Source organism: Thrips palmi, unplaced genomic scaffold (genome assembly GCF_012932325.1).
Source record: "Thrips palmi isolate BJ-2018 unplaced genomic scaffold, TpBJ-2018v1 HiC_scaffold_12, whole genome shotgun sequence".
NCBI lineage: Eukaryota > Metazoa > Arthropoda > Insecta > Thysanoptera > Thripidae > Thrips > Thrips palmi.
Window position 1 is genome coordinate 6,199,234 of NW_023144623.1, and position 27,826 is coordinate 6,227,059.

The 27,826-nt window shown below is 58.5% G+C and overlaps 1 protein-coding gene across 1 annotated transcript in view; it reads left to right on the forward strand.

Moving 5' to 3' along the window:
• LOC117640490 (cyclic nucleotide-gated cation channel subunit A) overlaps positions 1–27,826 on the forward strand; it is a 61,620-nt gene that overhangs the window by 16,627 nt on the left and 17,167 nt on the right. Inside the window, exons 2-3 of the mRNA XM_034377009.1 lie at positions 22,121–22,326; positions 22,722–22,883. Coding sequence (XP_034232900.1) covers positions 22,264–22,326; positions 22,722–22,883 — 225 coding nt within the window. The 5' untranslated portion in view covers positions 22,121–22,263. The remainder of the gene's footprint in view (positions 1–22,120; positions 22,327–22,721; positions 22,884–27,826) is intronic.

Consider the following 27,826-nt stretch of genomic DNA (forward strand, 5'->3'; position numbering starts at 1 on the left):
GCCCTGCAACGGCCCCCGCCACCTCGCCACCCTTTTGGGGCCCGCGTCGCCCGCGTGTTGTCGTCGGGGACCTCTCCGCGGCGAGCCGGCGGGGGAGTGTGTGGCACACTGTGGCACACTGTGGCATACCGCGTGGGTGGGATTGTCATGGCGCACCAAGAGACCCCATTCAGCGACTCTGGAGCTCAAAACGCGTCTGGAGTTTCGGCGGCCTCCACCGGTCCTCTGGCAAATCCACTGCGCTTTTGTTACGCTGCGACCCGATGACACCTGCGTCCCTGCTACCATGTGAATCTTTGTTTCCGCACGACCCCCGTCACAATGTTATCGGTCACAAAAGTCGCCCATCGTCGCTTTTTCAAGGACGATTTATCGGACATGTTGTGGCTGCCTCCCCGCCTCGCGACCCCCACCCCCTTCCCGGCCGCGGCCCCACGGAGCGCGCCGCGCTCCGCAAACCGAAGGGTAAATCAAGGTAAACCAAGGGGTAAACGATACGAGTCGGGAATGCCGAGCCGTTCCGAGCACCGCATCATCATGCACACATGTTTATCCAGATTAGTTATCTCCGGCCGGGTCTCGGCTGCCTGCCTGCCTGGCTGCCTGCTTGCCGTGCTGCCTGGCTGCCTGCCTGCCGGGCTGCGGCTGCCTGGCTGCCTGCCCGCCTGCCCGCCTGGCTTCAGGGATGCTGAAAGGAGGCTGGGGGCAGAGGGCCGCGGGGCGTTGCGCGGGGCGTTGGGTGTTTGCCGCTGCATTTAAATGCATTCCGGGTCTGCCCCGGGCAGACGCTCCAGGGAAATGGAGGGCGAGGGCGAAAGGGTGCTAAGCTACCGCCACACCGGCGGCGGACTGATTCCGCGAGAGTCGTTTCCGTCGCTCTGTCTCTCTCGCGCCTACACGGGGTGCCCCACGAATGCGAGAGAGACAGAGCGATGAAAACGACTCTGGGTCTGCAGCGGCTTGCTTGCCGCACTCGCCGCCCCCTTCCGTCATCACCACCCCAATCAGCATTCCACCGCCAGCACCTCCACCACCACCCTAATCAACATCCTTCTCTCCATCATCGCGGTCACCATCATACCAGTCGTGTTCATCGTGAAAAGAAACGTCCCGATTCTACCATCGGTATCAGGCCGGCAGGCCACCCCAATCGTCACATTACACAGTGGGCCAGAAGACCGGTGGCGGCGGCCAAAACTCTAGACGCGTTTTGAGCCTCACAGTCGCTTGGCAGGACTCGAACCGAGCGTGTGACCCCACCAATGGATTCCTCGTTCGGAGAGCAATCCGTTAGTGGGGTCACACGCTCGGTTCGAGCCCCATTCAGCGACTCTGGAGCTCAAAAGCCTCCGCCCACCGTGCGTTCCCTCCCCTCCCCCTGCCCACTGGTCGTCGCCCTGGTTTGCCTTATGCTCCAGTAGCTGAGTCGGGGTGACGTCCCTGTCGCGCTGTGCTTCGCTGTGCTGCTGCGCTGTGCCGAGCTGCAATCGATGCTGCAGAACGCGAAGGCCCCCCCAAGGCCGAAGGCAGACGCCCCCGCCCGCATGCACAGTGGCCCTGCAGTGGGCCCGCCCCGGCCCGCCCGCAGTACGGCTGTGCGAAGCATGCCGAAGCATCCCGAAGCACGCCGAGGCAAAGTGCAGTGCCACGTCTTTTGATCTCGCCACTGCCTGTCAAAAACCTCTGGGCTTCTCTCTCTCGCTCTGGCGGTGCGACGGAGACGGAAACATCGAGTGCTGTGCAGCCGGGCAGGGCGGCACACTGTGCACAGCCTGGCGCAGTCTGGGGCTGCTCGAAGTAAGGATGGCGCCGCTCTGCAGCGGATGCTGGCGGTGGTCGCCTTAATCGCCGGAGCTCTCTCTCTCTCTCTCTCTCTCTCTCTCTCTCTCTCTCTCTCTCTCTCTCTCTCTCTCTCTCTCTCTCTCTCTCTTTCTCTCTCTCTCTCTCGCGCGCGCAGGCGGGTCGCGTGGCAGGGGGCCAGGGCAAACAATGCCAAGTGTTATGGCCCTTCACTCTGGAAAGGGCTGCCAACTGAAACAACAACTGCTGACGAGGCATCGCCACCTTGGATGGAGGCCTTGGCAGTCCTAACCAATTTAGCTTAACGCCAACTTTTTTTACCCCCTGGGGGGGGGGGAGTATTTAGCGCACTAGTATTTAGCGCAGTAGCTACTGCGGACTTTGATTTCACGGATTCTGTGTCTGAAATGTGGGGCAGAGCGTTCGCGGTTCAAAATTGATGTCTGGCGTGCCCTTTGGTCGAAATGCCCGATGAGCAATCTGATTATCCGTACTTTTAGTGGGGACGCGTGTGAGTGCTGCATAAAACAGAAAACCCTTTGGTCTCCAGCCCTTTCACATGGCGGTATCTGCAAAAAAACCTCAACAGTAAAAACGACGGACATAGTGTTCCATGCGAATTTTGCGAGTGTGTTCTCCCTCCCACATAAGGACTAGCCGGGGCGTCCCTGCGTACGTACGGACGGCCAGACAGACAGACAGACGGCTTCGTCACACAATGGGCCATTTTCATTATTACGTAGCGACGTGCGCGCAGTGCCAGTTTGACTCATTTGCATATTTCGTCGCGCCAAAATATGATGAGAAACGCGAGCGAGGAACGGGTCGGGCAGGCAGGCAGCCAGCACGCTCATTCCGAGCAGTGTGGGCGTCGCTCTGCCTCTCTCCCACTCACGAGGCGCACCATCAAGGTGCGAGAGAGACAGAACGAATCGTCTATCTCTGGATCGCTGTCCGAGGTCGACGAACCCGACTCAATCCACCTACTTATCAACAAAATCAATTACTTTTTATTTAAATAAAAGAAGATTTTGCTGTAATTTAGAGCCTAACCTGGACGCTGCAAAAATAATCACCCCCGCGGCCTCTTGGGTATTTTAATTTCCACTTTCTTTTAAAAAAATAAAATCCTTCTACTTCAGTTTAAACTTTTCTCAACTTTGCTCATCTCATTCACATGAGTATGGAGATGGAGGAAAGAGGGGCTCTTGTCGGTACGCCAGTGCTGTACGTGGCGCGGACGCGCACATAGACACTTATGTCCACACACACACACACACACACACACACACACACACACACACACACACACACACACACACACACGGCCCCGCAAATAGGCGGTTTTACCGTAATGCAGACAGACACGCGATGCTCGACGCAGGCTCTCACCCACACGCGACTACACGGTAAAAACGGTTCCTGGTTTTCCCAGGAGCTCCCTGGAAATCGCCTATGTCTCTACCATAGGCTTCCTGGGAAAACCAGGTTCCGTTTTTACCGTGTACGCCACTATACGCGAGGCACGACACCGTAAGGGCGCACTTCTTGGCTAATCTCCCCCCCCCCCCCTCCCCCTCCTTGGCGACACGGCGCGACGCGCGGGGCGGCGCGGTGCCGGGGCGATCGGCACCCCCCACGACCCCCGCTGGCGGCGACGCGGCGACCCGCTGTCACTACAAGGTTGCCCTCCTCGCCCTGCCCTCGCCTGCAGACTCATTCCGAGAGTCGTTTTCGTCGCTCTGTCTCCCTCGCACTCGCGGGGCGCGCCGCTGTGGGTGCGAGAGAGGCAGAGCGACGAAGACGACGACTCTCGGAATGAGTCGCGGGGCGCGTCCACGCAGCGCCTATCTCGCGTCAACTCGTAACAACTTGGGGGTTTCTTGGACGGAAGGGCCTTGTTGGGGCGCGCGGCGAGGCGCGGCGAGGCGTCGCTTCGGCCCGGATGTAGCCCCGACGCCTTGTTGGCCTTGTTGCCCTTCAGGCCGTCTCTCTCGCACCCCTACGGGCACGGCGGGACGCGGCGGGACGCCCCGCGAGTGCGACGGAGACAGCGCCACAGCCTGCTGCTGCTGGCCATTGGCAGCGGCCGCAAAGTTATTTCCGGTGGAGTGGCCAGGCCAGGCCTTTCGCCCTTTCGTCACGAGCTCCGGGCGGCCGGGCTCCGGGCCGCCGCACAGTGGGCCAGAAGACCGGTGGGGGCGGTCAAAATGCCAGACGCGGTTTGAGCTCCAGAGTCGCTACATGGGACTCGAACCGAACGTGTGACCCCACCTATGGATTGCTCTCCGAACGACGAATCCATTGGTGGGGTCACACGTTCGGTTCGAGTCCTGCTTAGCGACTCTGGAGCTCAAAACGCGTCTAGAGTTTTGGCCGCCTCCACCGGTCTTCTGGCCCACTGTGCGGCGGGCTCCGGGGTGGCGGCGAGCTCACCGCTCCGGGGGCACCCTGGAACAGGGTGACACGCAGAGGGGTCGTTGTATGGGAAGCCTCATCGGCCCGCGCTGTGTGTGTGTGTGTGTGTGTGGTGTGTGTGAGAGAGAGAAGAGAGAGAGAGAGAGAGAGAGAGAGAGAGAGAGCGAGAGAGCGCTAGTGTCTGTGTGAGTGGACTATTTGCTTTCCTCCCCGCCGTGGATCGGTTCCAGCGTGTTGTTGTGGGCTTTTTAATTCGTCTCGTCCAGCGTGGAAACGAACACGGTTTCGGTAGCAGACCGAACGGAACGCCGCGCTCTCGACACGAGAGGTTCGTACCCCGTTATCCCCGTGTTCTGTATGAATAAATATTTGGCGGCCGAGCGCTAAACGGGCCATCCTATCCCTTTCCGGCCTCCGGGCGAAGATTCGCTGTGAAGCGCCCTGGGACCGTGCCGGCCCGGCTGATTGCATGACCAGGGACCGGCCTAGGTCCCGCCCCGCCCCGCCCCACCTAAACCCACCCCAACCCACCCCGAGCCGGGCTGCAGCGGCTTCGAATTTACCGCCACAAGTCTGGAGAGTCTTTAAGGGCGTTTTAATTAATTCCGGCTGATGCGATCCAATTGCCTGCGACCGAGGTTCGACGAGGGGCCGTGGCCGTGCCGCGTGCCGCGCCGTGGCCCTGGCCGCGCCGTGCCGCGCCGTACCAGTGTAGACCCCGTTTCTGGTGGCTGCTGAGTCGGCGGAGGGCTCCTTGAAAGGACTGTACATGCTTGTCGGGCCTCGCCCGGGCCTCGCCCGTTGAGCGCCGCAAAGCAGCCAGGACAAATATTTGACTTCATAATCCGCATCAGATCAAAAGAGATTGGAGGTGGAGGGGATGGGCGAGCTGCAGTGGTGCGGCCGGATTGCCTTGAAAATGGAGAGGTCCCGGTTGCTGCCCTTGCGTTTGCAAGGGAGGAGCCTGCGACGACGATGCGCTCCTGCTGGTCCTTTCCAAGAAGTCTCAAGTTTCCTCCTCCCCTGTCAGCGGCTTGGCTATTTTGTTTTCCACGAATCGCTGCTCCGTTCCAGGAGAGAAACATGTCCCAGCCTTCTGTGAGGAAACAAAACTCTTGATCCAGGAACTTCACACCACAATAAATTTTTACCTAAAATTTAACAAAATTTAAACGAAAATCAGGACGATTTTGTCCGGGAATTGAGCTCTGACCGCGTCGCCAGCCCCGGTTGGCAAGGCAACTCAGTCATTGCGGGTCCACAGCCTGGTCCTCCCTTCTCCTTCTTTCTTTGCTTCTTTCTCCAGCTCGCCAGGACGGTCGGTACGGCACGGGACACACACAGCCTTCCCTGATTCTCAGACAAGCACAGCCAATCTGCCTGGCAATAAGGCATGAGTACCTCGCCGTGCTAAAAATGTGCGGGAGAGAGAGAGAGAGAGAGAGAGAGAGAGAGAGAGAGAGGATGGCACCAATGCGTCACGAACAGGCCGGGGTGGGGGAGCGAAAGCACACTAGAAGCGCACGCCGAGAACGCCTGCTTACGTGGCGCCACGTCCCACCGTGCAGACAGACAGACCGACAGACGGACGGACAGACAGACTGTCGCATTAACAGACGCTCAGCGTCGATGATGAATAATAACGAGAGATAGAGAGAGCAGATCACTGCCGAGAATCATCTTTGCATTTTTTCGCGCCTCCCCTCATTGGTGGCGATAACGTCGTGGGCCTGGCTGCGTGTTCGCGCCCGGCTGCCTCCGCCTTTTTTCTTCGAGCCTCCCTTCTTCCTCCGACAGTGTGGCGTCTGGAGGAATCGCCGGATGGTTATGCGGGCCTCGATGGCGATGGGCCGCCCCCGGCCGCCCCACCGCAAGTCGTGATACTGCAGACTCAAAGTCACCCTGTCTCTCTCGCACCCACGCGGCCGCATGCGGGGGCGGCCGTGAGTGCGAGAGAGACAGAGCGCCCCCTGGCCGTCGGACCGTCGTCGGCGACACCCTGCCGCTGGCAGCCTGCTGCTCACCTTGCCGGCCCCGGTTATAACTTTTCGCCATTTAGATTAGCATCGGGGACTTGGCGTCCCCTTAATTGCGAGATTGGCCCGAGAGAGAGAGAGAGAGAGAGAGAGAGAGAGAGAGAGAGAGAGAGAGAGGTGAGGGAGGTCAAACAGAGACACGGGGTGGAGGGGAGGGCTGATCCCTCGGGGACGCCTGATCGGCTCGGTGCGCGCCAAATAGCCAAATCGGGTCGCTGACTTCTTCACTGCAACGCGATCACAGTTTTGCGAGGCCAGGTGCTGGCGGCGGCGGTGAGCTGAGGCACTGCAAACGCAGGGGCAAATGACAGAACTGGCCAGATTTTTTTTAAGTTGAGTAAAACTGTTTTCAAGTTTGTTTTCTTTGATATGTTATGATGGGTTACCAAGGTTAACCGTTTCAGAATTGTGGAAGACCAACTTTGAGGTGCCGCTGCTTTCAAACGAGTGTTCGTTTTCAATCGCCGAGGCAAGTGCGGAGCAGCAGAGGCACAACGGCCGTCAGCCACACTGTAAAGAAGTGCGATTTGCTAAAATCTTCACATGCAGCGGTCACCCAAGCCAGATAGTCCTCTTGAAGGCCTCAGGCAGGTGGGCACCCTCGTCCACCTAATGGCCGTGTTTCGGCGTACCTGCCGCCGTGGCCGGCGAGGCCAGCTAGGCGCCGTGTGCCGCCCCGTGCTCCCAGCGCGCAGCCCTCGTTTATAAACGTTCGATTTTTCCGGAAGGGAGGCGCTCGCGCAGCGCGGCGATAAAACAAAATGGACGGAGGGACCCGGAGAGACCTCTCGGCCTCTCGGACCCAAGGATCAGCCAAAGTACCGGCCCTGCCCCGCCCGCCCCGCCCCGCCCCGCCCCGCCCTGGCCGGCCGTAGGGTGTAGGGTAATACCGACAACGCGACGATAAATGGAGGCGATAAATCCGACGCGCGTTAGCGGCCGTTTAAAAAGTCCCCCAGGATGAACACCGAAAAATGAAGGCGGCAAGAAAGAAAGGGTTGGCGCGCTTTTAAGGGCGTTCCATCCACCGCCTTGCCGGCCTTGCCCTTTGACGGTGTGGTGACTAGCAGTTCCTTGGACGTTCCTTTCGACGAGGTCCTCGACGAGGTCCTCGACGAGGTCCTCGACCAGCTTCTCGACGAGGTTAGCGGCAACTTAATCAAGCGCCGGTCGCCGGACCGAAGGAGCCCGCTCGGGAGACTGATTCCGAGAGTCGTTCTCGTCGCTCTGTCTCTCTCGCGCCCTCGGGGAACGCCCGATGAGCGCGGGAAGGACGGAGCGACGAAAAGGAAACCCTCGGAATGGGTCTGCTGGTGTAAGTGGGGGGAGGGGGAGGGGTGAGTGGATGGGTCGGTGGTCCCCGACAAGCGGAAACACGGACGGCGAGGACGGCGAGGACGGCGAGGACCCAGGCCGTCAAGGACGGCGGAGCGAAAGCGAATTGGAAACGTCGCCGCGACGCGGCCACGACTCGTCGACAAATTATTTCAGACCTATTGCGCGCGCCCCGCCCCGCCCCCCCCGCCCCCCCCGCCCCGCCCCGCCCCGCCCCGCCCCCCCCCCCGCCCCGCCCCGCCCCACCGCCCCGCGCCGTCTCAAGGCGCTGGAGCGCGCTAAATTGTTTTCCCGAGGGAAGCGGGAAAACTCGGCGGGGAAATGCGCGGTGACCCGTGACCGCGCGAGGTCCCGGGTTCGAGTCTCGGCCACCCGTTTTTCTCGCGCTGCCCTTGCTCGTAGCCACGCGACCCGGAGTTGTGAGGACTTGGAGAGACGCGCGCACCCCGTTCCAGCTAATTCGAAAACGCTTTGACAGAGTTTTATCTGCCGATCGCGACTCTACGCGACGGTCCCGCGCGCTGGGTGGCTGCGGCGTGAAAGGAGCTGGGGATGTGTGGCCCGTGGCGCGGCCCGCGGCGCGGCCCGCGGGTCTCGAAGGCCGTTGTCGTCGTACAATGCCTTCGACCACCCCACCCCACCCCACCCCATCGCCCGGCGCGGCCCGGCGCGGCCTGACGCGTCTCCGCGTTGACGGATGAGTTGCCAACTTCCTATGCGAGGCTTCGTCTCCCCGTCGTCGGCCTCACCGTCTCCTCGGCCGCGTTACAAGCAGGTAGCGTCGCTTTACAAGTTGCCCCTAGCTCGCCTTGTCCGTAATTACTAAAACCACTCTCTCTCTCTCTCCTTGGTTTTTTATTTTCCGCGCGTCTGTGTTTGCATTTTCCTCTTGGTTTTTTCTCGCACTTTCCCCACGGGCTCCACCGGTCTTCTGGCCCACTGTGCGGCTCGGCCCAGCCATTCCCCGGCGCGCGTGGCCGAGATCGACCAAGATCTCGTCCGAGGCCTGGAATCTGGGTGCGGGTCCGAGGCCCATGAGGCGTGGCAGGCACGGCAGCCGAAGCAGCTGGCGGCACAGACGTGGGGGCGGCACGGTACGGGCAGGCCGAGGCGGCGTGAGGTCTGCCCATGGATGGAGGCGGGCGAGCACGTCTGGACGTCTAGCATTACCATGCGGTGCCGCCTCGGGCGACACTTTTCCTTTTCCGACTTTCTGCAGCTGGAAATCAAAACAAATTCGCTTTTGTGAGTCCGCCATTCAGTTTTCTTTGTCGCGTTTCCCCTACTGGGGACTTGGGCCACAAAGGCAAACGAAAAAGGTTTCCACATGTGCGGAGGTCATGAAGGGGTTGAGGATGGGGTCGGCGGGGGGTCATGGGTCTGTCCGACTCCGTCCAACCTCCAGCGATGGCCTCCAGTGTGCCTCCAGTGGGCTCCAGTGTGCCCCTAGTGTGCCTCCAGTGGGCTCCAGCGAGCCTCAGCCGTCGGGGATCCAGGCCTTTGTCGATGGCGGCGCCATGGCTCGGCATGGCTCGACCGGCCGCGTGGCACTGGTGGTGGAACGGGGCCCCCCTGGGCACCATTTGGACCACCGCCTCACTTAGGGGGCATTTTGGGACCACTGACATCAGCGCCGCCTGCAGGACACGCAATTTCTTTCCAGTTCTTCTTCTTCTTCTTCTTCTTCTTCTTCTTCTTCTTCTTCTTCTTCTTCTTCTTCTTCTTCTTCTTCTTCTTCTTCTTCTTCTTCTTCTTCTTCTTCTTCTCTTTGCGTGGTGTGGCAGTGTGGCGAGCACAAGAAAAACATTTCCACGGACTTTTGACACGGTGGCGGTGGGCCGCGAGACTGGAACACAACAACCCGCAGTACGCGTGTATATAACTTTCGGCCAGAAACTTGAGGCGAAGCGGCGAAGCGCCCGGGTGTGTTCTCGCGAGAAATGCTCCCAGCCACCGCCACCACTACTACCACTACGAACCCACCCCCCATTTTTCCACCCCTTGCTTGTTCCTTGGCGTTGAGCTTGATTTTAAACTAATTCTGTGCAAGATATTTTTTTTCGTCAGCAGACGATATGATAAGTTAAATATCGAGAAAGATTTTTATCATCGGAATGTAAAGAATTCGCAGAATATTACGCTGCCAAAAGTTTCATCTGGTATTTGAAAAAAAAAAGTTTCCCCCCGTTTTTTGGAGCTGCTCCCAAACTGGCAGGGAGTTTGGCTCGGCGTGAGCTGGCCCCAGCGATCGACGTGGCGTTGTTGGCGTTGTTGCCATGGCTTGGCTCTGCCGTCATTTACCGGTCCCGTCCAGACCGCCGGCGACCGTGCCGTGCCGTGCCGTGCCGCACCGCCGGCCGGGCCGTCCTAACGGTCGAGATCACAGCGGCACCCTTGCAACATTTGCATATGATTTTCGCCCCTCCGCCCCCCACTCCGCCCCCCACTCCGCCCCCCACTCCGGCCCCCTGCCGCCTGCCGTGCGCGCCCGGCCTGCCGGAGGTCCCCATGGGTCTCAGGGGAGCCCTCGGCGCGGGCCTCGGCGCCCCCCAGTACGGCCGGCGGGGGCCTGCTTGTGCCTGCATTCAACAACCGCCCGCCTGGATAAGATTTATCCCTGCAAGAGGACCCCGTGTTAATGCAGCCTACTCGCTCCGCGCGCGGTGTGGCTCTGTCCACGATTCGCGTAACGCCCTCCGTCTCTGTCGCACTCGGCCCTTTAGGACCGAGCGTTACGTGGTACTTGGACGAACCCTGACGGATGTGTCGTCGCCCTTCTCCGCCGCCTGCTTTCGGATGCATGAGGACGCTCCGCCTTTGCTAGGTTTCGCTAGGTGGCTCACCGCAGCCGTGCCGCCCGGACCGCCAGGACCGCCAGCACAGCCAGCACACTGGCACCGAGAGCCGTCGCTCTGTCTCTCTCGCACCCTTACGGAACGCCCCACGAGTGCGAGAGAGACAGAGCGACGCGAATGACTCTCGGAATCAGTGTGCGGGACCGCCAGCAGGACGGTGCTGGTAGGTGCCGCTGCTTCCAGGAGGGGATCCTGGCTGTGCGGAGCTTCGAGGAATCGGCGGCCAGCCGGGCCGGAGAATGCACACCAAACCGGGTTCCTGGTATTCCGCCGTCGCCGTCGTCTGCCAGGCTATTTGCCAGGAGTCCTCAACGACCCACCGAGATCCCCAGCCCCCTCCCCGTCTTCCTGCTACTGCTATGCGCTCCATTTGCACCTCCCCCCCTCCCCCACCCCTTCCGCGCGTCGACACGGTTAGGGGGATGAATTGGGTGGCCATTTGGCATCGACACCTGCTGCGGTGCATGGCTATTGGGGTAAGGTTAGACCCCGCTCCTCGACAAGCCCCATTCAGCCCGTGTGTGTGTGTGTGGTGTGTGTGTGTGTGTGTGTGTGTGTGTGTGTGTGTGTATGTATGTATGTATGTATGTATGTATGTATGTGTATGGTGTGTGTGTGTGTGTGTGTGTGTGTGTGTGTGTGTGTGTGTGGTGTGTGTGTGTGTGTGTGTAGGGGTGTGTGTTAGAGAGAGTGAGAAGGAAGGAGAGTGAGTGTGTATGAGTCCAGCTCGAGTCCGTTCAAAAGAATATAGAACAGAGGCAAAGAAACACGGCGACTCCATTTGGTGGCTGGCTCGCCACCCGACCGACCCTCTTGACACGGCGGCGTGGCGGGCATGGCAGTGTGGTGGCTCTGGGCGTCCCCGAGTCCCGGAATGCGATTCGGTTAATTTAAAGCAAAGAGCGGTCCACCCTCTCCGGCTGGCAGTTGGCGCCGGGGCGTTTTCACCGCCGCCGTGGCTCCGATAAAATAAGAGCGAGAAGGGAAATAAGTGAGAGATATATTGTTCCCACGCCGGAGGAGTCTTTTTTTCTGTCTCTTTTCGCCGCGTTTTAATGAGAAATGCTTGCTTTATTCCGGAACCCTTGCCGTCTCTCCCCCTCCCTCCCACTCTCTCGCCCAGTCTCTGGCCGTGACGGATATCAAACGCCTACATTACGATTCGTACCTGTTGAATTATTTATCCATTTTGCCGAGTTGCGCTGCAGCCCGGCGCGTGACCAAAATCTAGTGTGTGGCTTTGCATCACTTTTTCACTTAGGGACAGAATGGAAAGAAGCAATAAAATGTGGCTGAGGACGCCGACGACGTCAAGGACGCTGACGACGTCGAGGGCACAGGACGTCGAGGACGCTGAGGACGCCTGTGAAGCGGGCTGTTCCGCCACACAGCCGTGCGCTGCGGTACAGCCTATCCCTCCGTTCGCAGGCGTTCGCTCTCCAACTCCCAGCAGCGCGGCAAACATAGCTCACGATGCACCAGTGCCGAAAGGGCCTTGCCCACTACCGGTCACCCGTTTCGACTCTGCTGCATCGTGCGCTACTTTGCCTACTCGTGTGGCAACGCTGGCTGCGACACGAAAGCCTGTCGCACCATTCGCTGCGATGCGCACTGCCTCCTGGATGGCGTCCCTCCACTCCCTCTGCGCGTCGTCCGCGGACGCTCGACGTGTCGGGGGAGGGGGAGGGGGAGCCGCCCGCAGGGTGACAAGTTTGCGCCGTGCTGACGTTCTGGAAGATCCAGCAGGGTGCGAGTAGGGGGTTGCGCCCCGCGGCGCGGCCGACGCCATGATAGCCACCACGATGGACGGCTGCCTCGGTCCGACCGGCCAAAAAAAGACACGCTTATTTATGGAGACTGATGTATGGAGACTTATCAACTTGTTCGAGTACCGCGCACCCGAGTTTTTTTTTGTTTCGTCTGCGTGGTTTTTTCCAGCAGCCTCTCTCTCCGCCACCGCCCCGGCGAACTGGGAGGGGGAGCGAGAGAAATTGGAGCGCATGACAGGGGGCTCTGACGACGCACGAGGGGAGGGAGATCTTGTAGGAGGAGCGGAGGAGCTTTAGTGTGGCCAAGGACAAGGGATGAATCTGTCTCCCAGGGGCCGGCTGGGCTCCAAGCCATGGGCCAAGCCATGGGCCAAGCCATGGGCCAAGCCCAGACCGAGATTTACAGATCAAAACGTCGCCTCTGTAGAATGTGTGTCCCAGTGTCCCACTAGCCTCAAATCCACTGCGGCCCGTTCTCATCTCGTCTCACACCTCCACCGCCCTCTCTAAACAGCAAGAAACAGCAAATTAGTTTTGCAAGTTTGAAAAAAAATTTATTGTGTGGACTTGTGTAAAGGCTCACCAAGCAATGGGGAACTCCATAAAGTTCTACGGGTTTGGAAATTTATTCGTCGTTCGGTCCGGAACAGAAAGTCCTGAGCTTGAAGATCTGTCCACACTCAATCTCTTTGACTTTGGTCTGTGCGAGAAAAAGTGAGTTTAACAAAGAGTCACCTGAAGATGTACCTCGGTGCGTATCACTGCTGCTCTCGACGCGACCTGCAGCCTCCGCCGCTCTCTCGTCATCGCCTCCACGGCGCGGGGACGTCCATTGCCCCTTTCTCGAGACCACGCCGCGCTCCTCTGCGGGGGTTGGACGAACGGACGGACTGTTGGGAAAAAGTTATCAGCCACCCCCCGCCATCTCACAACCTTTCATTGCTTTCTTTTCTCGGGAATCCTGCCAAGGTGCCACTGTGTGCGTGCGCGCGCGCGCACGCGTGTGTGTGTTTGTGTGTGTGCGCGCGAGGTATGTGCGCAGGGGATTGAAGTTTTCCGACGTAGTTATGGAAGCGCCTGTCGAAAAACGCACGAAAAGTTGGAGGCTAGCGAGTGAGCGAGCAGGGGTGCTGCAGCCAACGACTTCATTACCCCCCCCCCCCCCCTCTCAGGCCAGTTGCGTCGACCCCACCACGAGCGCCATGCCGTCGTCAACACACTATACATTCCGGTGGACCAATTTTACTCCCCGTGTTTTATGTGTGAAAATAAAAAAAGAAAGCGGAGAGGAAAAGAGAGAAAGAGGACTAACCATTCTGCACGCCACCACCACGCCGTGACCACCGCGCCCCACAGCCTCCAATCACCGGGCCGAGCTGTGACGACAGGCTCTGCAACAGGTCCTCCTCCTCCTCATCTTGATCGACGTTCCGTGGCGCTCAACGGCCTTGTCTCTCTTTCTCGCTCTCGCGGGGCGCGCCGCAGGGGCGCGAGAGAGACAGAGCGCCGCTGGAGGGGCGGAGGGGGGCCTCACGGCCCCTTCCCGATCCGATCACGGCGCGTCAAACTATTTGGTCTAATATAACTACGCGCAATCTCGTTCTGATTTATAGCAAGGCGGCGGGGTCCGGGCGGGTCGCAGTGGCGCCTCTCGAGCCAGGCAGCTGCTTGTTTTGTCTATTACTCATTGTCAGCCCGGGGTGCAATAAACCACGCCGTTATCGGAATAAGGCAGGGGTTTTCGGCCCGCGCAGCCGGCCGGCCGCCCGGTGGACAAAATCGCACTCCATTACGATCCCAGATTCCCAGATAGTCAAATGATAGGAGTCGAGCCTCTCTGCGTCGCCCTCGCGCACTCGGGGTGCAGCGCGTCGACAAAAGCCACGAAAACACCGGGGGGACAAGGGAGATCCTAAACAAATTTCGGCGAGGAGGGCCGTCTGGACTCTAGCGACCTAGGATATAAAAACAGTTCACACGCAGACACCGCTCACACACACACACACACACACACACGTGTCTGACTGGGCCTTACTTGTCGGCGGTAAGGGTCCGGGCCGCGCGGGGGCCGCTGGAGTCCGGGGGCCGGACCGGACCCCTCGGTTGGTTTGGACGCTGCTTCGCTGCTTCTAATCTAGATTTATTCTCCGCCCTGCGGTCCGTGGGGACCCGCGGAGCAGCATGGAAAAGGAGGGGGGGGGAGTAGAGATAGTTTCCGGGGAGCAGGTCAGATGAGCCGGGGAGCGGCGGGAACGGACAGAAAAGACGTAGTTAGACGCCGCCATTATGCTCGTTCCATTGTGGCCGCTGCGCCGCTACCTCTGCTGCGAGCCTCGGTGAGCCTGCTGCCACGGAGATGACTGCGGCCCTTGAAAGGAACCGACATTGTGCCTTGCTGGCGGGACAGTAGTTTCACAGGAGGAAAAAAGTTCGATGGTCCCGGCAGTGCGTCGCACTGCCAGTAAAAGTGTGGGTAGTACAACAAAAGAACAACAGAAACTGTACAGTAAAAGTACAACGAGGATTACAAACCACAACGAGGCCTGGACTGCACTGCACTCGTCATGCCGGTTCCATTGTACTTTGTACAACAATTATTGTACATGAAAAGTACGATAAATTCCTGATAAAAAATTTGCCAGGAATTTGTGTACTTTTGTTGTGGTTTTTTTTCTAGCAGTGCGCTGACAACTGTGAAAAGAAAAATACATTTATTTCTGGAAAAATAATGTAAAAAGAGTCGGGGCCGTGGTCACCGGAAGTCTCGACTCACCGGCAAAGGAGAGGCGGAAGGAGGGTAAGGCGCCTCCTCCCTGGGACTCCCTTCCCGCCGTTTCCCTTTACGCAACCAAAGTTTCCAAACTCGTTGTTACGTGAAGAAGAACCTCCTCTTCTCCTCATCCGTAGGTCGCCGTGCTCATGAGACGAAATGAAGAGCAAAAAACAGCGAGAGCGAAAGAGCGATAAAGAAAGAAACGAAAAAAAAGTAGGGCGGCACTCTCGGCCAATCTGGCTGCGACCCCCGGCCAGCCCAGCCAGCACAGACATAGGCCGGGCTTAATCAGAAGCAATGTGAAATGGTTGCAAGGAGGGCCAGGACCTTTCGGGGGTGGGGGGCTGGCACGCCGATTCGGAGCCAGCGCCCAATTATGATTTCCGCCAAAGCCTTCCGCCCCTATTTTCTTTCAGTAAATACACAAACGAGCAAAAAAAAAAAAGTGGGGGGGGGGGAGAAAGTTGTCGAATCGCTCTATCATCGAATCGCCGCGGCCTGGCCCGGTCATCGAGACCACCCGATCCGTTTCGAGTGTTTTTGTTTTTGTTGTTGTCTGGAGGCCGAGCCGCTGCCGCTTCATTTCGAAAAGTTTAACGTTTGGCTTGCGACGCGGCTCGGCACGGCTCGCTGGATTTCTGGCGGGAATCCTCTCGAGTCCCCCGTCCGCGCCACCGGGCAAGACACGGGTTATTTAATAAAAGTTTTTTTTCGAACGACTAAATGCCCTGGCAATTAAACTCCCGTACAGCGCCGCCGGGCGAAGAGGGGTGGCTCTGGGGACGACCAGGAGGACGACCAGGAGGACGACCAGGAGGACGACCAGGAGGACGACCAGGAGGACGACCAGGAGGACGACCAGGAGGACGACCAGGAGGACGACCAGGAGGACGACCAGGAGGACGACCAGGAGGACGGGGACGGAGGCGGGAAGAGGACAGTCGCTCCAATTGCCGCCTCGTTTGTTCCGACGTGTGTGTCGCCTCTGCTCCTCTTGTTCGGCTCATTTTCCGGCCCTCTTTTCGTTTTTCTCCGAGAGGTTTACGGTGCGCCCACGCCCTCCCAGGGGGGCTCAAAGACGGCCGGGGTTATTTCGCGTCGATATCGGTCCGGGGAAACCAGGAAGGCGGAGGCCGGGTTCTGCATTCTGGCTGCCGGTGCTGTTGGGGCGGGATTAGTAGGCCTTGTTGGTAGGCCTGCCCCGAGTTGTTGCGCCCCCTCAACCCACTTTTTTGCGGGAGGGGGAGCTTGCAGGTGTACCGCCTACTTTTAATTATATTCCCGGTAAAAGTTGCGTCACGCTATGAACTGTGTATGAGAATTTTCGCTGATTTACCCTAGTTCGGAAACGCAACTTTTGGCACTCGTAGTGGTTTTGAAGTTGTTGTTTTTTTTCCACCACGTGGTCGCGTTGTCACACGTCAGGAGTGGCATGACGAGGAAAAGCTCCCCTCTTCCGGTCAAAACAATCCTGTTTATTTTCCTTATGGCGAAGACTGTCTTCTTCCGGGTCAGTGCGTCCGGTCACTTTCCTTTGCTCCCCCCTCGGAACTGTGCTGCATGTTGGTGTGTGTGTGTGTGTGTGCGCGTGTGCGTTTCTGTTCCATCGAGGACGCCATCTTTATTGGCATTAGGAGAATGGAGTGAAATACGACCAGGGCGTGGTGGGGCGGGGCGGGGCGTGGTGGGCGTGGCGTTCCTTGTGTTTCACTGAGGCTCTTGCCCGCGGTACGACGCACTCGATGAGCAGAGTGGTTGTCCGAGTAACTCACGCTGCAAACAGGCGCTGTGCTGCACACTCCCAATTCCAGTCAGAGGTCTTCTTCTTCTTCTTCTTCTTCTTCTTCTTCTTTTCTTCTTCTTCTTCTTCTTCTTCTTCTTCTTCTTCTTCTTCTTCTTCTTCAGTCTTTGCCGCACGCGTCCGAGCGTGCTCACTGCCACATGCCAGCTCGTTGTCGCCTGAATTGGACCGTAACGGTGTTGTATCTATAGCGGTAGCCGCGCAGTCATGACGGTAGTCTGCCGCAAAACGAGAAACAGAGAGAGAGAGAGAGAGAGAGAGAGAGAGAGAGAGAGAGAGAGAGAGAGAAGCGTGTCCGACCGCGCTCGCTACATGCGGGCTAGTCGCAGGTGTGGGACAAGGAGGGGGGGGGGTGCAGGTCTTTGGCGGGCGACCCGCGGACCAGCAGTCAGTCAGTGATAGCAAGTGCAGCGGAAACAGAATTACATTCTCTGGGTCGTCCCGCACCGAGCCCAGTGAGTTGAGTCGATCGGCGTGCCCGTCTCTCTGCTGCAGCCTTGTGAGTCGGCAGTCGGCGCCGTTTCGACACATCCCGCGTGCGTACGTATCTTGTCGGAAAGAATGTCAAAGTTGTGAGAATCACCCACTGCAAAAAAAAAATTCCGTACTTTGTACAGACGAATATAGTACGGAAGTGAGGAAAAAAGTACGAACGTCCGCACTTGTAAGAACTACTCATGTAATCGGGTACGGAAAAATAGTACAGAAGCTCCGAAGTAGAACAAGTACGGACGTTCCAGGCAAAATTGTTGACCAGACATGTCCCGTACTTTTTCTCGCAGTGCGGTCGCTGACATTCTGTCGTGATAAGGCCGAGTCTGTTGTGTCGCGGGTATTGTTCAGGGTTATTCACTGTTGTTCGGTGTGCGTTTGATTCCTCGCGATGAGTTTGACTTGAGACTGTTCCGATGTCGGGTACCCGATACACTTCCTCCCGGCAAAACTCTCACACTCTCGGTCCCGCCGTTCACCAACTCGGTCGCGCCCCCGCACACCACCCACCGCCCGCGCGATCTCCGCCCCCGCCAGACAAGCGGCCCCACTCGGCCCACTCGGCGCGCTCGGTGCCGTGCAACAGATCCGGGACGCGGCCGAGGGCGTTTTGTGGCGTGGCGTTTTGTGAAAAGGTGGCGAAGAAAAGGGAGGAGGAGGAGGGGGAAGGGGACGAGGATTGGAGACCACCGCCGCCACCGCACCATGTTATTGTGAACGGGAGTTTGTTCGAGTTGCCAAGTCGTTGCCGGAGTTCTGAGGGGCGCTATTCGGCAGAGCGACGAACCAGTATTGTCATTGTCGGAATAAACCAAACGGCACACCAGGCCGCGCGAGCAACAGGGCTGTGTGTGTGTGTGTGTGTGTGTTGGCGCGCGCCCGCGTGAAGGTGTGTGTGTTCTCGCGCTGCTTTGTCTTTTTGGCCAAAAGTTGGTCCGCCGCCGCCTAGTGCCATATGCGCGGGCGGGGCGGGTCTCGAACCGGGACGCGCGGGCTGAAATAGGAAAACGGCAAGAAAAAAAAAACAAAAACGGTGTTTCGCGCTGCAGCACTGAGGCGCACGACAACACGGCGCAAAAACGAGCTTGGCACCGGTCCCAGCCGTAAGTTGCTTTTGAAGATCGGGACCAAAACCAACTCCGGTCATCAACAAGCGGAGCGGGGTGCACCCTTTCTTCTGAAGGATTTACTTTACCCTCGCGTCGTACCAAACGTCTTCAACTTCCGGAAGGACAACCTTTTCCACCGGCTGAGCTGTTCACAGAGTGCGTGTTTGTATCCACGCCCTGGTTGCCACGGCAACGCCACGGCAACGCAGCAAAGACAAGGGCCAATCATGTAGACCGCAATGGATGGGGCAGTGTCACGGGCAGGGCGACACACAGCAATATTGCCGCTCTCACCACAACCCCCCTTCCTCCCATCCCCACCCCGTCCCGTCCAGCTAGCTGTAGGCGCGCACACACACACACACACACACACACACACAGTGTGTCAGGCTGCAAAACACCCGCTGCCGGTGCCACCCCCACTGCTCTCCGGCGCAGGAATCGCACGACGAGGCTCGGCCACTTTGCCGCCTGTTTCCGCAAAATAAACAACAACAACCACACGCCATTGTTGCTGTTGGCCCGGAGCTGCACCTGGCCCAGAAAGGCCATCACCTTCCAGCGCCGGCTGCGGGCCGGCACATTCCTGGGTGAACAATGGAGCAGGCCGAGTGAAAGGGGAGAGAGAGAAAGGGAGAGAGCAGCAGGGGGAGGGGCCTCAGTTAATTTGCGCTGGAGTGTGAACAGGTAATTTGAGGGCCCTGGAGGCAAGCCTGGAGGCAAGCCTGGAGCGAGCCGGAGGCATACGTGGAGGTGTGGGAAGCGCGTAATATTATCAAGAAGTGGCGCACAATCTCACCCCGCCATGGCGCGCCACTCGCAGCCCACTGTGAGATCAATTACGTGAAACACGGCGGCTCTAATTGGGGCATTCGGAAACAAGTTAGTCGCGAAGAGCAAAGAGTGCTACGAGTCTTGGTGTTCCGTCGTTTGTTTTGCTGTTCACTGAAACCTCTATACCCGCGTGTAGCATTTGTGGTGGGAAAAACTTTTCATGATTGATTACACCTAAAAACTCTGACGAAACTTGCTACTTCTGTGGAGATTCGGATTTTAAACCTGTGGCAGCTGTGCTCTAGCGCCTTGCTTTCGTTCGTCACCAGGCAAAATACTAAAGACCCGAATTCTGTTGTTAGTGCCCTGTCATACTGTCAACGCGTATTTTCGCGGATCCTACCCCCACCCCCTTCTTGCCTCACTTTGTGTCGCCTGCTTCCGCTCCTTTACGGAAACGCACTCAGCCTATTTGTGGAGAGGAGCCCAAGGCCACGGGTATGAAAATGGGGCCGCCTCTGTTGTGTGTGTGTGAACATTTCTGTCGCCTTTTTTCTGCTCCCCCTCGGCTTCGTTCGTTATTCTGTGCAGCCCCGACCACCGTTGCCCCTTTTTTGGCAATCCGTTCGCCATGCGGTTCCCCCATGCCCCGGCGGTGGGCCCCGTGGGGCATTACCGAGACGCAACTACACCTGTGTGGGCCAGTGTCTGTGCCTTGGGCCCCGCGAAGAAAAACGCGACCAGATAAAGCGAAAGCGAGGCCAGCAGCGCATTTCTAGGTGTCAGGTTCGGGAGATAAGATCTACCCAACAACCCCCGCACCAACAGCCTCCGCCCCAACACACTCACACACAGACGGGCCACGCTCCCCCTGCTGCCGTCCCTCCCCCACTGCGTGAGCGGACTGTCCATCCCCATGCAGCCGGCCCGCTGGCCTGAGGTACGCGCTGCCCGTAACCTGCAAGCCCTGCCCCGCCGCCCTGCCGCCAAACTTTTCCTATCCGTCTTGCGGACCCTTTTTTGCTCCCCCCGTCCTTATAACACGGGCGACGGTGTTTTGTGGGCTGCAACCCACTTTTGTCTCTTCGACGCGACGAGCGCGACGATCTCCGCACCGCCGCCGTTCCAAAATGAGAATGGAGGGCAGCTTGGCCGCCCCGGTCACTCCGACGCCTGGAACGCGCACTCGCCATTCATGGCGCCGCGACGCGCAGTGGCCGGAGGGAGTGTGGCGTAAAAAAGGGGAAACGGCGGGCAAATGTCGGAAAGCTGGATATGACGACAAAGCGTCTTTGGCGGCCCTGGGCACGGTTGTGGGCGCGGCCCTGCGTGGGGCCCTGGTCCTTGGTGCGGCCCTTGGCGACCGCCGGGACGTTTACGACCTCGAGCAGCGCATCCTGGCGGAACGAGCGAATTTTTCCGCGCCTTTTATTGGCGGCTGTGTCTTATCGGCCGCTAGCCCCGCGCTCTCCGCGCTCCGCTCGCTGCAGATCCAATAAGTCCGCTTTGGTTATTTAGGGGTTTCATTCCCGTTATTTCCTTCGGAGCGGAAGGATTTGGCGCGGCCCGTTGTTGCTGTGTAATTGGCTGAGTGACGCGAAAGAGGGGGTAGTGGGGGAGGGGGACGGCCTCGGTGAGCCTTGTGTACAGTGTACGGGCCCTGAATCCCGGTCCGCTCGCGCTGACACGCCCGAAAATGTTTTTCGCCCTAAAGTTTATTAATGAAGGCTCTCCGTTCGCGTCTAATCCCTTCGACAAACTGCTTTTAAGTTGACGGAATGGGGGAGGCCCCCTTGGCTGGCTCTGGAGGCCGAGTGCATTCCAACTTGTGGAAGGTGAGCAATCGGGAGGCGCGCTCGCTTTGTGCCAACTTGAGAAAATCAAACAGAATGCCCCGAGTTATCTGCAACAGCGTCGCGATAGCCACGGTGAAGGCCATGGCGCTATCTCCCCGTTTCAAGGGAGGATTATTTTTCATTTCGGACTGATGGTTTCGGTAGAGGTTGGTACTACTGGTCTCGTGGAGGAGTTGGCAGCCGGAATGGCCCAAGCATGACCGGGCTCCAGTGCTTTAGGCCCTGGATTCACTAGCCGCCCGCCGGCCTCGCTGGCTTGGAGCTCGTTAGCACTGGCCGGGCAGGCCTGCCTCTGCACCACTCATAGTTTGCACAGCCCGATTCTCCAGGGCTGCCAACTCACCTCCCGCATCGTTGTTGCCGCGCTGCCAACTTAACAGCCCAAGACAAACATTCAGCCCGCAACGCCGCGCCGTAGGGCCGGGCCTGTCCAAGTCTGCCCAAGATGCTGGCTACATTATGTTTCCTGTCAATAGTGGAAACCATTAATCTTTGAGTCAATTTCGGTGGGACTTACCGGTCACGGCCGGCCACTCATGCCTAACCACAGTGCGTTCCCTCCTCAGTGCAGGTCCAGGAAAGACTTCGATGGTCGCGATCTGCGGCAATGTTTTCCGGTAAGAGAAACCCTCTAACGGGGCCGAGTTCCACCAACTGCGCCACTTGCCGAGCGGAGTCTCTTAGTCAGGGCCATATCCAAGGTGGAGTAGGTAGTACTTGGAAGGACGAGGAGCAAGGGTCGGGGCCAGCGAAGGGTGGGGAGTCCTTTTGCAATTCACGACGGTGGGGGAGCAGTAAAAGACGCAGCGCCCCATGACCTCTCCAATACATGTCCGTCATTACCCCTGGCAGCGCCAATCCAATATCCTACTTTATAGTCACTACTTGGCTCGCAACATTTCCTGAGTACTGCAATAAAGTTCCCGGTACACCCACCCACCCACTTGTGTGAGAATCACCGCATTAGTTCATACACTCAGTTACGTCTATCGCCACAGTTCCTAGGAAGGTGAAAAGCAAATGTCTTCACCGATTATCACCTTCGCGTCCTGAAGGTTTTTGAAGGTAAAACTGATTGGCCACTTTGGTGTTCTGTCGGCAGGTCTGCTGGCGGCATGCTGCGCGGGCGGCAAGCATCTGCGGCGCTGGGTGGTGCGGGCAGGCTCACGGATCACGGCCCTGTCCAAGCCCGGACGGCAGCCAGGACGGCAGCCCCGACGGCAGCCCGACGGAGGCTGAGTCATAATGGCGGCACCCGCGGCCAGGCGTAAGCGGCACACCCACAGGGACAGGGACCACGGCCGGCAGGTGAGGCCACCAAGTCGCGGCGCCCTTGAACCCTGTTTGAAGGAGGGTCCAGTCTCTTCTAATTGGAATTCGATGTGGTGCGGGGGAGTCGTAAGACTTCTCGTCGGAGCGGCAGAAGGGCGACGCAGACGCCGCTAGAGTGGCAGAGCCGCTCGGGCAGAACGGCGACGCAGACGCTGTGCGGTGCTGAATATGTTTATACCCTACACCAGTTCTGCCACTACTTGCCCACCTAGGCTTACTACCCGAGAACCTGCGTCACGATTGCCGCACCATATCGGTTTCCGAACAGACGTGTCTGCACCCTTCTTCTGAGAAGGTTCAAGGCTCTTTGACACCCGCGAATCTCTCGAGCTACTCTCGCGTAAATTGAGCGCCCGAGTGTCCCGTTGCAGGATGCGCAGTTGCCGACGATATCCGGTGCGCTGGAGACCCCTTCCCCGCGCGGCCACGGCCACGGCTGCGCCCGGGGAGCGGAGGCTGTGGTCCACGTGGAGTCATCATGTTCTGATACGGGCACGGGGCCCGTGGGGCCCACCAGTCTGGTCGCGCTCGAGGTGAGTAGTATGATTATTCTGACGCGACCCCGCACCTGGATCAACCCACCAGGTCGCAGGCTTGAGCAGGCCGTCGGCGGGCCGCCCACTACAAGCCATCCCAGCCGCCCTCTCATGATCATTGACCTTGAGGCGCCTTGAGGCAGTGGATCGAGGCGCCGCGCCCTTCAAGGACGGGCGGGGTGGGGTAGCGAGTTGATAGGAGCACTTCTAGAGGCCGCTTACCGCGTCTTAGGGCACCGAGGCGCCTTGGAAGACGCCTCGCGCTGCCTCTGTTAGGGGAGGGGGCTGCTCGAGGCTGGGCTGGGGCGTTTATGAGGCCAATTAGGGTCCGGCCAGCCGCCCCGCCCGGTTCCAACTGTCTGCCAAAACATCCGCTGTCCCTCCGCTCGCCACCGCAGTGTGACTCACAACAGTCACCTCGCCTGGTTCCCACTGCCCCCTTGGAGGCCTTGTCCAGATGTTTGCTGCGACCAAGCGGGCAGTTTGAAGGCCGGAAGCTTCCCTGGAAGACAGGCCGGAGTTCGCAGCTCTGGTGAACTGCCGACGTCACTCCAGGCGTCTTCTCCTCGCCCAAGTCGCCTCTGCAAGTCAAACCCTGACTTGTTGGAGCTAATTATTCTCTTTCAACCGTGGCGTTACGCACCGCTGTCTCGTCGATGCCAAGCCGGACCAGAAGGATGATACCGGCTCGTGTTACGGTGGTGCTTCGATTTCACGGCGATGGTGGATGGCAGCGCAAAGGCGGGAATTAAAAAGGAGGGAAGTGAAGGAGGAGAAAGACGACGAGAGGGAAAAGTGGCGATAACTGTCACGGGAGAGAGTTTCGATCGTGTTCCTTTTGACTGCTGCAATTATGCATCGCCCTCTTCTGCTTGTTTCTCCTGATTCTTATTCTTTGCTCAGTTCTGCGTTCCGTTCAGGGGACAAGGAGTTTCTTCCTGCTTCGAGTGAGCCGATTATATATTGACTTGGCCAGTTTCATGATTACAACGGTAATTTTTGCCGACCACCATCAGCTAGCTACCTTAAGCCTACAGAAGCACTTGGATGAAGATCTGGAAGAACGTTACCGCCAAGCTGTGGCGTGGTCCGGCACCGTTCTAGCCACCCAGCAGACTGCTGCCGAACTGTTCTCTGTTTCTCTCGCACTCTGAGGGAACGCATCAAGGCTGCGAGAGAGACGGAGCGATTGATGCTGCAGTGTTTGAAACGAGCCTGGAGCAAAAAGCGTGGATTATGGCGGCCACGTCGTTAACGCTGGCAGAGGGCGGACACGGCACTGGATAAGACGAGCGTCATTGTTGTTGTGGGGCCGCGCAACTACGTGAAGCAAGCTCCAAAGGCGCTTTGTGAACTTCACAATTTGCATCGTGGTGCGAGAGGTGGGTGGGACTTGGTGCTGAGACTAGCAAAACTATCACCTTGTGGGCCTCACTCACTAATGGGTGACGCAGAGCTTTCCTTCAAAACGCCGCGGAACGGTTCCAGTTGAGGTGGTGAGGCGAGGCGGGCAGGTTTTAATTGTTGGACCGGCGAGAGCCGGGCCGTGCGGCGGCGGCACAGTCTGGAAATGAAATGTACAGAAAAGAAGTCGTAGTGACGAGAAACAAATTTTGCGTGTCATTCTGGTTTGAAAATCTGTAACGACGGATCGGTCACATGACGGGCTACAAAGTTTTCGATTGTCCACTTTGCCACGGCATCGCTTATGCATTTCTGCATCTGAAACATTGGAAGGGAATGGGAAGTGGGGGAACAAACTGTGCGGGGGTTGGTGGAGGTGGGGTGGCTCCAGTCAAAAGACCGGGGGGGGGGCATCAGGCGTCCTCAACTCTTAATTGCTTTACATAGCTTAGCGGAGGACTCGGCGTAAATTGAGGTGAAGGTCGCAGCGACGCAGAGGCCTAAAAATGCGAAGGAAAATCGGAAGGAGAGGGCGAGGGGTGGTGGCGGCGGGGAACAAGATTACATCATTTTCTTACTTTTAAATTTTATATTAGCTGTGAGATATCGGCGCTGACGGGGTCGAAACAGTGTAGAGTTGCCCAGGCTGGAGGTCGAGCCCTCTAGCGGGCCTTAGGGCTTTAAGGGCAGAGAAGGGGGTTCTCAGCTGGATGGGGTGGAAGCAAGAGGCTGCGTCGCAGGGGGCCTTACTACTACATCATGACGGCACGGGCCTTGTTGACAAGCTGACGAGTCCGGACGTTGGTGTCGAGGACGAAAGATGGAGAGATGGGAGGCCTGCTGACGTATTGGTCACCCACCGCCTGGAAGCGCAGAGGCTGTTTCAGTTGTGTAACGTCCTGTACACTGCTTTGGAAACTCTCACTCTGATCTGGCACTGATGGACAATTGTCGGTGCCAGTCTTGCCGACCGTTGACAGAGTTCTTAATCAAACTTGCCAGAATCTCCTCTTATCGTGTCTCGTGGTCCTATAGGCGCACGCAGAGCCCGGTTCAATGCCGTTCAGTGCACACAGTCCTCACAGTGCACACAGCGCTGGCCGAACAGTGCGGCTGCCATGCGTGTTTGCTGACTATCAAGTGTGGGAGTGGTTAGCATGGCGGAGTGGATGTGGCGGGTGTCGGGAGGGGACCAAGAGGCCGGAGAGGATAACGATACAAGCAATGATGCTGCAGTGTTGCCCCACCCTTGTAGCATTCTTTTCGACCCCTCAAAGATACTGAGATGATTCTGATTGACTGCTAGGCAAGGCGAATCACTAACGCCAGCTCCATCCCTTTACGTCTCGCCGTTCCATCGGCCTGTCTGCTTTCCCTGCTTCCTCTGCCTCTTCATTCATCGAGGAGTTCCAGGGCCTAGCCTTTTTCGAGGCTGCCGTATGAAAGCCCAGCGGTCCGAGGCAAACAGGCCGAAGCAATGAGGACGGGCCCATTGAGCCTCTGCGCCGCTCTGCGCCGCTCTGCGCGCAAGGTCGACGCACGGCAGACACGCAGACAGACAGCCAACTCGTGCCGACACGGCGTCAACATGTTTTTTTTCTGCAGAAGTGCTGCCTCTTCCTCGAGCCGGGCCTCTGGCGATGCGAAACAGATTTGGCACAAGCGGGGTGGAACTAAGCATCCCGTGCGAATATTAAAGTGGAAACGCGGAGGTGTTTTATATTTGTCAGCAGCTCTACCCCAACTCAGTGAGAGTTGGCGTTCGACGTGGAGTGAATTTTGCGTTCGTCCTCACGTGTTGCGACGTCGTTTTCAGCGTTACTTCCCATTTTCTTCCTTTTGTCCTGGCGTCCACGAGGCTTTTTCACGAAACCTTATACTTTTCCAGGGAACGCTTTCTTTACATCTTGCGCCAAAACATGAACAAAAGAAAACGTATCCGTTGTCCGGTTTGCGGCGGCTGGCCCAACCGGACTTGCATACGAACATCCCCTTTATTATGTTGGCTTGTAGTTTAAAAGCGGGGCTGCGCGGCGCCGCGCGCTTGCTTCACGTCGTTAGCGCGAACACCTCGGGCATGGCCGCCCTGTCTCTCTCGCGCCCTTGCGGAACGCCCCACAGTGTGAGAGCGACGGAAGGATGTCCCCTTCAGAGGCAGCGGTCCTTTCGCCCGGAGACGAAAAGGATGAGGGTCTGTGCCGCTGCACGCGGACAGCCCCTTTGGCCAAGTCGCTGAATCGAGCCATCCGGCCGTCCTGTTTGCCCATTTTGTTACTCGCTGTGCACACGGTCCCAGGCGGTCCCCGCGCCCCGCCCGGTGGTCTCTGCTGGCCCCCTTGGTCGTCCTGGAGCCTGGAGGGTGCAGGGCAGGTGCTCGGCTCGGCCTGCCCGGCTCACCCATGCCGCCCATACGTTACCCTAGCCATAACAAAAAGTTTGTTTGGCCCCAAAGTTTGGTTTGACTCTCACTGCTGCGGGCGGGACGCGACGCGTCGCCGTGAGTGGTGTGCGCGCTGTAAAAACGGAGGCTGTTTGTGTGTGTGTGGGTGTGAGGGGACGCCTTTCTTCCCGCCTTTCGACGGCTCCATTCGACCTCGCTTCGCCCGGGCGCGCGGCCGCCACGTCGGATTCGGGGCTTTTGCATTTTGTTGCCGCGACCCTGCTTCGCCCTGCCGCGCCCTGCTTATGGAGTGCCAACCTGTTGTGCCAATCAGCGGACCCGTCCGCCCGTTGGTCCGCCTGTCTGTCTGTCTGTCTGTCTGTCCGTCTGTCTGGTTCGTCGGACCGGCAGGACTCGCGGACAGAAAGGAGAGCAGGGCGCACACAGTGCTCTGGAAATTGGATTACCTGAGTCTTGCCCGAGATTCGTTACATTAAGTGGACGCTCATGTGGCTGCCCAGATGTGGCGCGCTTGTGTGTGTGTGTGTGTGTGTGTGTGACAACAGTAATGGTCAAGGACGCTGCAGACTTCCCCCTAGCCTCAGAGACGAGCGCGCCTGCTGCCTGCCGAGTAGGCAACCATCGCTCCCTCTTGCGCTCTTAAGCGTACGCCGTCCTCAAAGTAGTCTTCTCTCTTCTCTCTCTCTCTCTCTCTCTCTCTCTCTCTCTCTCTCTCTCTCTCTCTCTCTCTCTCTCTCTCTCTCTCTCTCTCTCTGCCGGCGTGTCGTTGGGCGCTGGCCGCCGCTTACGAGAATTCTTCTCGCGATGCGACCTTGACAATCGTGATGCCAACCTGGTGGACCAGAACGGTGCTCTAAGTGGAAAGCAGAGGGAAAGGAAGGAACGAAGTGGAGAGGGGGGAGGGGGAGGGTGACGGGGTTACCGCGCGCCACAGTCGCGGTACGTGCCCCATAGATATCCATTACCACCACCGCGCAGGGGCTGAAAAAGAGAGGGGAGGGGGGAGGCGATGATGAAAGGGGGACAGGCGGGGAGGGGAGGGGTTGAAGAGCGGCACACGTAGGCGAGGCGACCTCTCGGAGAGCGAGGCGGCGAAGTAAGGCGACGCCTCGTTGGGAAGACTGCAAGACGTGTC